Here is a 12,758-nt window from a genome sequence, read left to right on the forward strand (position 1 = left end):
ACTTCCTAAAAGATCTGCTGCATCAAGCCCGAGCAAAACTCAGCTCTGCTAGCTGAACATTGCCGACTGTAACTGCTAATTGAACACAGACTCACAAAAGGTGCACTCATAAAAAAGAAAAACATAATGGCGCTACCTTCGCCATCTGAGTCAGGTTTATAATAAAGATGAGCATCGTAAAGAAGAAACACTAAAGATGGCGAAATTACGAACGCGTCTGACAGAACAAACCCAGCGAGGATAGACAGACCATAATGATGTGCAACAACCAAATATTGAAATAATCAAATATAGTTTAATAAAAAGAAAATACGTCTTGCCCCGCTTTCTGCTTGCATGGTACGTTAAAATGAGATTGTTTATGCTTATCCGCAATAGTGGGTTGAAGATAAGCATTAAATTGACTGGTAGGCATAAGAGACCAATTAAACAATGAGGCAGAATTTGTCTACTTTTTTATTTCAATAATCCGTCACAAGCTCAGATTGAGACGTATCAGGCAGTCTTGGGATAATTCAAAGTTTGAACTCTATCGCAAGATCAAAAAGCTACTCCTTTAAAAAAATTAAATTGTACTACATTATACAGTATTGTCAAAATTTCCAACAAGAAAGTACTAATATTCGTTTTTAAAAACGCAATTCGATTAAAATAATGAGAACGTCTCAAAGCTCGGATATTTCATTCATGTCTTCAGCTCAGCCGAAAGCTTGGAGAATAATTTGAATTTTGGAATACACGAGGAAGTAACAAGACATAACAACAAGTTCCCAGCCAAGCTCTAACTATTTCTAACTCCTGAAAAGAGTCGAGCGTTGTACTGGTGAAAAAGAATTCCCTTGCGATCGCTGTGTATCTTTTCATCATAGACTGTTAGTTTTTGAGAATGATAATTCGAGAAATTCGCCGGATTCCTTCCTCGGCGAGTCGCTGAATCCACAGTCTCCCAGCTTGTGCTCGTCCAACAAAACGTGTCAACGATACTGCTCTCCACGGTTATCGTGCAGACCCGAGGACCTTCCGGCACCGTACATGATTCGCGTTTCTTGTCGGATCTGAAGCTTCAGTCGTGGATTTTGGGGGTTTCAAAAATTCAACCCGAGGGAGCCACCCTCAAAACTCTGCATGTTTGATTCTCGAGATTCCTTTGTTATTCAGCCATTTGTTGTTGATCGCTTTATTAATTACCTCTAATTACCGTCGGCATCATCTTGGAATATCTACAATATTTGCTATTGGCAGACCAAGATTTTCACTCCCGTACCGATCGATGGTATTTTACGTACCGAGTTGTTTCTGTACATAAAATACATAATGGCGGGGGAAGCTTGTGGACACCCACATTGTAATAATTAATTTCTACTCGTGGAAGAAAATGAAACATTTTTGACTAAATTATCGACGCCGGTTGAAATTCTTTTCGAAAGATTTTGGAAAATTGAAAATGTACCCAACCCACCAGCACCATTTTTACATCCCGACAATGAGGAATGTGAATAACAGTTACCGCCCAAAGAGATGAGGGCGGAAGATGTGGTTCTCCGTTCTGAAAGATTCTGAGCCTCTGGGAAATTCCGTTCAAAATCCTCGAACCAGGCTTTTGAAGTTAGAAAGACTTAAACACGGTTGGAAGCGTCCGATATATTAAGCAGGGACATATGGCGGAGATTTCTGGGGTGGACGGTTTCCAGCTAAAGGGATTCCCCAAGACGCAGTGTTCAAACCGCAAAATCCGTCTACCCCTGTGCGAGCTGCCAGTCGATAATTAACAGTTTGGTTAGGCGGGAGAAGTTCATAATAAACCATTATCTTCCAATCCCCCCCCCCTAATAGCCATTACCTTCTTTGGAATCCATCTTTTGACTATCCACCTTCATAGTTGATCGTGGGTGCTGGTCCAGTCTCGGCTTAGCGCCATCTTCAATGAGGAACTCTCGCGAGCAAAGACGTACCGAATAAATGACCCAGTAGAGGTTCAGCAAACGTTGGACGTTAAAGATCATGTGGGTTTTGGTCTGCGAGTCAAGATGATGAACTCTCGCGAGTCTAGATAGTCCCACTAAGTTGACCTAGTTCAGTTGAAGCGGCACACGGCCACTTACTGGGTCTGCTTGATAATAGCCTGTTGTTGTTGTTGTTTTTTATTATGGACGTAATTATTCGGTTAATTGTTTCTGAACAATGACTAAAGTTAACGATCAACTTTTGTTGAACCTGAACTAGGTCGCAGTAGAAGATGAGTTTTGGTCGGCGAGTTGGTGAACTTATGTTGAACCGGCACACGGCCGCTTACTGGGTCTGTCTCCACTAGCGGGTTTTTTTATTTGAATTATTAAAACGCGTTTCGGCATTGCAGGAACTGTTCCTCACTGAAGATTGCGCAAAAGTTATCAAATAAAATTATTTTTAAAAAAGCTACGCACTTATTTGGCAAGGCATTATTTGTCTAAAATGCTTAAATTTTAACTAACTATGCGATATATTTTGTGGGCAGCGATGGACCCCCATTAAGTACCTCCTGTCACCTATGTGTCATGAGGTACTGGGCACCACTGAATTTTATACTGTAACGTGTTCCTACCCAACTATATTCACTTTTTTTTATTTTGAAATACAATAATTTTAAAAAAAGCCACGAGAAATTTGGAAAAAAACGGAAATCACAATGACTCTTTCTAACTCGATGCACTGTATGAAATAACTGCTTTATTTGCACAGGCTTGATACACTCCAGTAAGAAATTTTAAATTTGAATAATTAAATTTGTTTTTTTCATTTTAGGAGACGAAGTCCTCGAGTGGAACGGGAGATCGCTTAAAGGGAAAAGCTTCCAAGAAGTTTACGATATAATCGCTGAAAGCAAGCAAGAGCCGCAAGTGGAATTGATAGTGTCGAGAGCGTTGGGGGTCCGACACCCTCGCCTTCCTTACATCCACCCGTCAAAGGGTAAGTCCCCTAAGTCCCAGTGACTCCTCAAGCCCTCTCACTACTTCTGTCCATCTGTTCATCCCGTAGATCTTGAAATTAAATCTCTCTCTCGTTCGTTTCGAATCGATTCGTACCACGAGTGATTTATTTTTGTGTATTTTTTATAATTAATTTTAATGAGTATAGAACAACGCAAGATAATTTAAAAAAAAACGCTTCTTCAAAACATTAATGGGTGGCCTGAATAAAATTATGTACATAAATTTTTAAACAAAATTAATATGTCTGTTTTGTTATTGTAACAAATGAAAGTATGTTTGTGTATAATATTTTGTTGTGTGTGTTGTTGCAGGTTTTGCTTTCTGTAAGGGTCGCATAGAATATTGTGCTTTCTGCAAATAAAATTCCCCGCTATAATAAAAGTTTGAATAGAAAAAAAATCACAGTGTGTAATGTTTATGTTATACTTTGTTTCTGATTGATGATGGGTGTATGTCGTAATTCCCGGACTGATTCTTCCCCCCACGTTATAGTATTTAGTATGTTGTAGTGGCTTGTTAGTCTTTAAGAGACATATTTCGATCCAACTCGAAAAGAGGAAACACCAATTTATCAACAGAGCAGACATTGTTACTTCAAAAATTATTACTGTTTATTTTTTAATCGAAGAAACCGTGTCAATTTAGTTAGATGTACACTTTAGTTGTATATTTATAAGCTTTTTGAACATTCGTTTTATTTGAAGGAAAAAATTGACATATGCACCCTATGCGAGTATAGAATTAGCAGTTGAAATATTTAAAAAACCTCTCTATTAGATTTATATAATTCACTGATAACCTCATCGGCACGAGTCTTAACTAATTAATGAGAGATTTGTCTGTGCAGATGTTTACGACGTGAGGAAGGACAAACCGAGTGTTCTGGTTACGTCCCCCGGCTCCCCTGACCTCCATGGTCAACACAACACCCGGCTGAGAAGCCATCACAGGATGAACACTGCGGCAAACGTGAACGTCGGAGGCCGGATACAGGTAACAACGTAGGCAAGGGGATCGAAGAAAATCTCTGACCAATACTGTTTCAGGTGAAACTGTACTTCGACTCTGCGGCGTTGCAGCTGCTGGTCACGCTGGTCTGTGCCGCAGGACTAATGCCCCGTAGCAACGGCACGCCCAGGAATCCGTACGCCAAGCTCTTCCTCCTTCCAGACCGAAGGTACTCGTTATTCACGAACCTTGTTGAACACGGCAGACTAAATTGAACTTTTTTCCAGCGAAAAGTCGAAGAGGAGAACGAAGACACTGGCCAACACTAACGATCCTAAGTGGAACCAGAACTTTGTTTATACTTCGCTGAGAAAAGCGGACTTGAAACTGAGGATAGTGGAAATCACTGTCTGGGATTATGTTAGATATGGTGCTAATGCTTTTCTGGGAGAGGTATGTGATAATCCTTACATGTTTTCGTGTGTGGATGCTAAATAACTGAATGTAGGTATACTTTAGTGTGCCACTTGTAGTGTGGTGTCCAACCACTAGTGGTCCTTCCAGAATTTCACAATTCTTTTCAGTTTTTATTTATATCAAACTTTCACTTGATTTGAAATAACTTTGAGGTTCTTGTTTTCGACTTCTTCTACTTCCAGATAGATTAATTAAGTTTGCCATGAGCCTAATTATACCTTGAGGTTGATGCCCTCAAGGATCTTCAGGTCTTTCATCAAATCAATCACGGACTTCGCAGAAAATGATTGTGTGGTTTAGATTCTCTACCATCTCGGACGAATCATCACCAGATATTGATGGCTTTGCTGCAAAAGAGATTTTGATCCGATTATTATTAAAGATTATGCTCTTTTTGTATCTGATGGTTCTGCTCACAGATTCGTTGTTTACAACGATCTAGAGTTCAAGCATTAAATGCTCATCATCAGGTTGAAGGATTTACAAACACGTCTCTACATAAATTGTAAGAGTGAACCCGTCCATCCACTGGCTGGTTTTAATACAGCTCAATTTGGAACATGTGAAAAACGTGAATTACAGCACAACTAACGATTAACAATTAAAACAATTAAACATGGGGATATATGCATAAATAATATTATAAATATTATATTAATATATATAATATATATATATTATTATTTTATCCCATCTAAAAACCTTAATTAATTGTAATATATTAATTGGTCAAGCGGACCACGAAATTAGTGAATTTAATATTATAAATTTTGATTTACCTCATAATTTAAACATATACCAAAATAATACTTGGCATACAAATTAATCACTTATTTAAAATTATTTACTTAGAGTATTTCTTAAGATAATATTTAGTGTTTTGTTGTTTTTCTGGAGGTAGAGGGTTTGCCTGAATCCAAACCATTCAGAAGTACCGGGATATTAACATTGTCTCCAATGAGAAGGACACGTTCATGTTGACTATTTCTTGAAATACCCTCTTGTATAATGTCACGATCAGTCTTTTCAGCTACAGCCACTGCAACGCCTAAATGCATCACGAATAATGAGATGATACGCTTGTTGTTGTATTCATTGGCTAATGCAGGCGCACTTGAATTACTGTAGAATCTTCAAACTGAATGTCTTTGAAGGAGTGGGCAGTAGTTAGTCTCATTCGCCCCGTACTTTTGCTGGCTGCCTCCTCAGGGTAACCGCGAAAAACAACAGTCGCGTTATGACCAAAGTATTGGAAATTTACGTATACGAGGCAACGTTCCAATGAGAAGCTGGTTTTTGATGCTGCCCAATTTTGAACGTGCGAAAAAATTTTAAGTTTATAAAGTCAAGCAAAAACCCAAGGCACATTGTCCTCATCACCAGTAAAAACTGGGAGATCATGCTTACGCAAGATTGCGGATACCGTAAAGCAAATCGTGTACTTTTTTAAGACACCGGGATGATGATCCTATGGTCGTTTCCGATCATTCTGGTCCGCCTGGTTTCACCGTTTTGGTCTTTGAGTTCAATTTTAGTTCAACTGCTTACAAAATGAAGTAATTGAAATACACCACTGAAGATGACAAAAAATAGACAAATTTTATTGCTAAGTAGATTTTCCACAGTCTCCTGCTGAACAGCCAAGTTATTCTGCAAAGCGACACCAAGATCGGTTACCTAAAGATCAATCATGCCATTAACATCGTCATAAAGTTGAAATTTTATACAAAACCTACGTATTCCTGTCTGAAGGAGGACCAGTAATAAAAAGAGCGAGATTATTTGTATCCAAGGTTGTGCATATGAATCGCTAGCTAAATCGTGTGTTTCTTTTTAAGAACAACGGAGTGATGAACCTTAATTTTGATCGTACCCAATCATCTTCGTCTGCCTGTTAACATGTTTAGGTCTGTGTGTTCTATTTTAGTTTAACTGATTAAAATTGAAGTTATTGGTTAAACCAAAACAGCGAGGATTGTCGCGGCAGGATGATTGGAAACGATCAAACTACAAATTAACCTATCGTATTATTAATTATTTGATTTTTAGTCTCTTTATTTCAGAATAGATCAAGTCGGTACTATGAATAGAACAATTTGCTTATTAATTATTTATTTTTAGGTGCTTATTGAGCTAAGCGTCGCTCTCCTTGGTAATGAACCAGAATGGTTTCATCTAAGCGCGCATGAGGACATCATGCATCCCGTAAGTAATTGTGATTAATGAGCTTTCTTTTAATAAAAATAGTAATTAGAATATTAAAACGTTGAATATACTTGAAGTTATTTAGAGGGAAAATGAGTAATAAAACTAGACAAATTAAATAAATGGGGGTAACAAGATTTTTTTGATTGTAGACTGAAGGAGCCAATTTAGACAAGCTCTTTTTTCTAACTCGTAATCTGTACATCGAAAATTACTGCAACGTAAGTAATTAGCGTTGTGTTGAAAATAAAGGAAAAGTGTTAGTTGACACTGATCTTAGCAGTATTAAACTTGAAAATTGTGAATTATTAGTCGAACTGAATGTCGTAAGAGTAGACGGTCTTGAAGTAATTTTAGATAGGCGGTAGAAAGTTGAATTAGCGACCACCTGTAACGTTGGTTTTTAATTGAAACCGCTTATAAATTAATGTGTGTAAGTGCAAAACATTAGTTTAAATTTTGGAAAGAATTTTATTTAAGTAGGAAATGATAATGGTTCGGCGGATTGGATAAAAGACACTATTAGGCCGAGAGTCTGTATTAGGGTTTCCAAACTAAATAGCCATGTTGGAATTTTGTTTTTCAAACCGTTTCATGGATTTTAGGGCATGGAGATTGAAAGGGATTTGGACCTTGCCTTAACTCCGACAGATCATCTTTCGCCTAGTACGACGTCCCGCCATTCCGATTCGGATCCAAGCGACCTCGACGACTCGAGGGAACGGAGGGTCGCCGATGGTGCTTCCATTTCATCCGTCGGCAGCTCAAATAGGTGAGACATCGCATAAAACTAAAATGAAGTATAATAAAGAAAGAATGATTTAATGCCGTTTTTCCAATTCTAAATAGTAAGCAACTTTATCACTAATAGATGTCTTTACAGTCCACCTCCTGACATAGAAATGACCGAAAAAAGGAAATCGCGTAGGGACATGTCTCCACAGGGAAGAAAAGGCCTTATAATGCCTTTTCGAGAACCGATTATTGACCCTCATCGAAAGGTAAAGGTCTTTAATTACTATTGTTTTAATTTAGTATTGAATTAAACTTTGTTTAAACTTTAAATGAAGGTAACGATAAACCAGAGGTCTCATTCTGCAGCGCCGACTGATTCGCCCAGTATTCTCAACCGCTCGAGGTCGAAAAGCCCTCATCGAAGCCTTTCTCCCCCTCCAGAATACAGGTTTCGAAATTTCATTTAGTCTAATTTATCATATTTTTATACTTATTTTTAAAGGGTGCAAAGCGGTGTGGTTCTGCCCTCTCATGCTTATGTGCCGAGGTTCACGTCTCGCTCAGCGACCGCCACTCCGATAACATCGCCCAAAAAGAGGCAACTGCCACAAATTCCACCTCACCTCACCAGCCATAGTCCACATCACGTGTACGCAGAAAGGGCTCCCGCACACGTACGTTCACCGGTAACTCTTGTAACCTCCCCCACAAGAAAACGTATGTAATCGCATTTCTGTAATATCAGGAGCTGGACGAAAGGACCCAATACTTGAAGCAGAGGATCAGACAGCCGCACCAACACCAGCAGCCGCAGCAGCGCGGAAAGGGTATACAAGAGGGTAAGCCTTCACGGGCCGGCTCACAAACGATTCGATTTTCAGGCTGGAACAGGCACCACATGACCGGCCTTTCGGATAGCGACTTGACCCAGAATGAACCTCGTCGCAGGTCGCCGCCCGACAAAGAGCCCGGCGACCCTTGCGACAGCGACATGGAGAGTGTGGCTAGCATAACAAGCAGTGCCTTTTCAACACAGAGCGAGAGGCCGAGAGGCTCAAGAGGATTCAGGTCCGTAAATTTTACATTTTATAATCGAGGTATATACAATTGTAAACCAATAGAAAACTAAGCGATTCGTTTCAGTGATTACGGCGGACCAACACTACCTCATAACGTGGGTGAACCTCAGACGAAGAGGGCGCCTTTTTCTCGAAGTTTATCCAACGCGGACGTCCCGGCTGAAGAAAGAGGAGGTAAATACCAAAAAACCGTTCAAAACTTGCACACAAACGCTTTCCCCCCCCTACGCGTAAACCCGCCTTTTCAACATAATCGAATTTTTGTTTGCCACCGACAAACCCATATTGCAACCCCGCTGTAAGTACCTTCAGGCAACGCACCACATCCGAGTACAAGGAGTTGCGAAAGTGTGCCACAATTAAATTTCCTTTTTCTTTTTTCTTCTAGCGAATGAATCGACGGAATACTCTGCTGTTCCAGATGGAAGCCTGAGTGACACCGCCTTGGGTAGGCAGCACATAAGCGGCTCAAGGAGAAAAGCCCCTCCAGGGGGCAGCGCGTCCGCGGCACTTAAGTCGAGTGCAGGAATGGGTAAAAAAAGTAGTTCAACGTCCCAACTCTCCGCAACTGGTAAGTCCCAATTTTACTTACCTCCTTTTTTTACAGTATGATAAAATATATTTAAAAAAATAGCTTAGTCTTTAAGATTTCTCAAACACCAAAACATGTATTTTAACGCCTCACGCACTGGGTTTTCTCTTCCAAGGATGCCTACGACTTTGTATTTTTCTTTGATGCAAGGGAAAATACATCGTAGACATTCAATCAACAGATAAAAGCCAACTTCAAAAAAGTTTTTTTTCTCGATTTTATCAAGAAGACTATAATTCGTACGAAAGATTGGCTCAGAAAAATCTTGGAGAGAGATCACTCGATTGCAATAATCAAAGTCAAAATTTAAAATGTTAATATTATTCTTTTCCACACGCCTCCGACATATTTTTTTCTAAAGACACTTTGCACCACCGTCCATTAGTCATTTATAAACTTTTTGACCAGAAAAGAACTATTCTGTAGCACCTAACTGGAAGTTTTTGACGTTAAAATCACGTCCTGGAGGTCCCGAGCCTAGACCCAAAAAAATTGATAGTTTCAATTTCTTCAACAATCTCTTTTACGTGTATACAAGAAGAGAGATTGATGTTTTTTTAAATCATAATAATTTTTATTAACTCTGACCTAGAATATAGATTTTTGGCAAAAGCAATTTGTAATACAGTGTAAATACAACTTTTCTAAATTTACCTTTGTAGAAAGTGCAAGTGCATTTGAAATAATCGTGAATTGAACGATTAAAAACATATAAAAAAATTAGACTTTATAATTGAAGGGAAATTAACTAGGGGTACAAACAAAAGTAAGTGCATGTGTCTTTTGTTTGGCGTTTTTATAAATGTGTATGGTAATTTAAAACGTCTTAATTTGAAAGATATTTTACTTGGTACTGTTTTTTTTTCTTTACTATATAATGTGTATAATTGATTTTATTAAATTACTATTAGTGGTTCAGGCACGCTTTTGATTTTTTTAAAATATATAAACCGTTAATATTCAGTATTTTGTTTTTTCTGTAGATCGGTGATTAGATTTTAATTATTAGTACATATTACTCTTCTATAATATTGTACGTGTACCTCGTATTTTGTCGGGTGTAACGACACTAGTGCAAAACTGCTCTGTTTCGCTGGAATTTGTTTCATACCTTGCAGCAACCTTTTTCACACTCTACGGTGATTTTGTGTTATGCAAAGAAAACAAAAAATCGCAATTAAAACATAAATTAAAGCAGCTATAAATCAAGCAATAACAGCAAAAGAAACCATCTAAATCTATTGAAGGATAATTAACAAAACAAAACCATACGAGAATATAGCTAGGATCACAGTTTCTCGAGGATTTTGACTCCAAGACATCGATTATCCTATTCTATTATAGTTCAAATATAATTTAGATATAATATTAAGATATAATATATAATTTAGATATAATTCTAATATAATTTAAATGTAATCTATATTATAATATAGATTATCCTATTCTATTATTATTATATTATAGTTCAAATATAACTAAATCTTTGATTGGCAATGTTTTTTTGGTTTGCCTATCCTTGCTCTTTTGTTATCAGAGTTTCTACTTTTCATCATGTCAACGCCTCGACCTGCTTACTTCCCTGTCACATTAGATATCGCAATGCGATCTGCAGACTAAATCTGCTAGATCATTAATATGTCAATTTTTCTGTCTTCTCAAATTATATTTTGAATTTTCCCTTGGGGGTATCGGTTGTCAACCTGTAGACTGGTTATTTTCGGTCATTTTGGACCGCCTAGTCGCTGTTTTGCTCTTTAAGCGACGTTTGTGTTCTACACCATATTCAGCGGTGAGTTTGTATTAGCACCTAGACCTGCTTATAACCCTGACATACTAAATGGTGAACAAAACTGCTAGAATAAACAGACCAATTGATCTGAAATGAATTAATTTATCAACCAATTTTATTATTCTTTCAGCGATTATCAACTCGAAAGAGTTTTTATTGCAAAACATCAGGCTTTTCAAATAATATTTTAAGCTTAAAATTTTATCTTTGGGTCGTTTCAGTCGTTTTGAACCGCCTATTCTCGCGGATTTCCTCTGTCAGAAATGTTTCGGCTAATCGACATCGTCAGCGCGTTTTTTGGGTCGGCGCTTATAACTGCTTATAACTCTGACACTCTAGATGGCACGTGTGCCGTAGTCCAAAACCGCAAGAATAATCATTCCTAAATGATTCCAAACTAATTAGTTTCGGCTAATCATTCTTCTATCAATCCTCAAAGTTGACATTGTTTTTATGGCAATGATAAATCTATTTTCTGGCTTTTCAAATAATACTCGAAGTGTTTTTTCTCTTGTGATTGTGTGGCAGACCTAAACCGTGAGTTTATCTATGCCCAAATGATCGATCGGAAACTAATTAATTTATCAGCTTATCTTATTATAATTTTATCAATTTTTAAGTCTAATCACTTTTTTTTTCTTGAGGGGGCAATAACATATCCATACTCTGCCTTTTCAAATAATATTTTAAGCGTGAGATTTCCTCTTGGGGTCTGCGAGGAGGTAAACCCGTAGGTTGGTCGTTTCCGATCATTTTGGCAGACCTAATCTCACTGTTTTGTCCTACATTTTTTCTTCATGTACAGCAATGTATGTGAGATATAAGGAGGTCAAGGCGACGATACAGACAAGGGGAGAAACTGAAACTCGTCTGACAGATCAAAATGATTTGAAAACCCATGTTTCAAACTGATTAATGATATGGAATTAATACAGAATAAGGTCAACTGTAGATTGGCAGTGTTCCTAAACTGTCACACCAAAACACTCAAAATAACAAATACAATGTAAATTGCATAATAAATACAAAATCACTGTACGAGCCCAAAATTAGTATGGTTGCAGGTACAAAAATGCAAGACAACATATTTACAGCATGTAAAATTCGAGAATGGCCACAGGCAAAAAGCAGCGTGGATCTTTAGTCGGGTTCGACATGTCACTAGGTCACTGGTGAAATTTTGATTTCAAATAATTAAGCAAGATCTTATCATTGTGAGAGTTAGGGGAAAATGCCAAGCTTTCTCGTAGCCAAAAACAGGCAAAATAGCCAAATAGCCCCCCTGTTTGAAATTTATGGGGAGAGCCGGCCATTCATGTGTGAACGATTGCGCAGGTCGGAAACGTAGGTTAGGTTTTGGAACAAAGGGTAAATCGTCGTTCACCGTTCACCGAAGTGAGGAAGTTCTGCCGGACGACATCAGGCACCTAGTGAAACAAGGCTCTTCTGTCTCGAGTGACGGAGAAGGTTCCCAAGAAGGAGACAGGTTCATACATAAATTAATCTGCTTCCATAGATGCCTATTTTATTTTTGATTCATTTTTATTATTTAGTTATTAAAGACAATTCTTTAATTTTATCAATAATTGTTTTTTTTATTTTTTTATTTTTTTTTATTTTGTTGATTAAATAAATTATAATTTTCCATTTTTTTACAAGCAATTTTAAAAATTTGATCACACTTTTTTAAATATTTTTATTTTATTTTTGGTTTTGTATTGAAACAAAACAAAAATTTTTCATTGATTAGATTTAGTATTTATGGTTGCAGAGTGAACACCAATTAAGCAAAGCAACGTTTATTATTTTACATTTTAAAAAATATTAATTTTATAATTAATTATTTGTAAGGGCTCATCTTCATACGTATAAGCTGAGACTGTTGGTAGTCAAAAACAAGGCAAACTTATTCCAAAAAGAGAAAAAAGACCTAAGAAAACGAATTCGGTTAAATGTCCCCG

General features: G+C 37.5%; 1 protein-coding gene across 1 annotated transcript in view; it reads left to right on the forward strand.

The window, feature by feature from the left end:
• LOC106672257 (regulating synaptic membrane exocytosis protein 2) overlaps positions 1-12,758 on the forward strand; it is a 77,787-nt gene that overhangs the window by 49,867 nt on the left and 15,162 nt on the right. The window contains exons 7-20 of the mRNA XM_024228813.1: positions 2,782-2,946; positions 3,817-3,962; positions 4,016-4,146; positions 4,205-4,370; positions 6,516-6,599; positions 7,205-7,371; positions 7,471-7,600; positions 7,670-7,782; positions 7,837-8,020; positions 8,080-8,161; positions 8,216-8,402; positions 8,478-8,587; positions 8,802-8,984; positions 12,133-12,283. Of these exons, the coding sequence (XP_024084581.1) occupies positions 2,782-2,946; positions 3,817-3,962; positions 4,016-4,146; positions 4,205-4,370; positions 6,516-6,599; positions 7,205-7,371; positions 7,471-7,600; positions 7,670-7,782; positions 7,837-8,020; positions 8,080-8,161; positions 8,216-8,402; positions 8,478-8,587; positions 8,802-8,984; positions 12,133-12,283 (1,999 nt within the window). The remainder of the gene's footprint in view (positions 1-2,781; positions 2,947-3,816; positions 3,963-4,015; positions 4,147-4,204; positions 4,371-6,515; positions 6,600-7,204; positions 7,372-7,470; positions 7,601-7,669; positions 7,783-7,836; positions 8,021-8,079; positions 8,162-8,215; positions 8,403-8,477; positions 8,588-8,801; positions 8,985-12,132; positions 12,284-12,758) is intronic.

Source organism: Cimex lectularius, unplaced genomic scaffold, assembly GCF_000648675.2.
Source record: "Cimex lectularius strain Harlan isolate CLEC.00 unplaced genomic scaffold, Clec_2.1 scaffold17, whole genome shotgun sequence".
NCBI lineage: Eukaryota > Metazoa > Arthropoda > Insecta > Hemiptera > Cimicidae > Cimex > Cimex lectularius.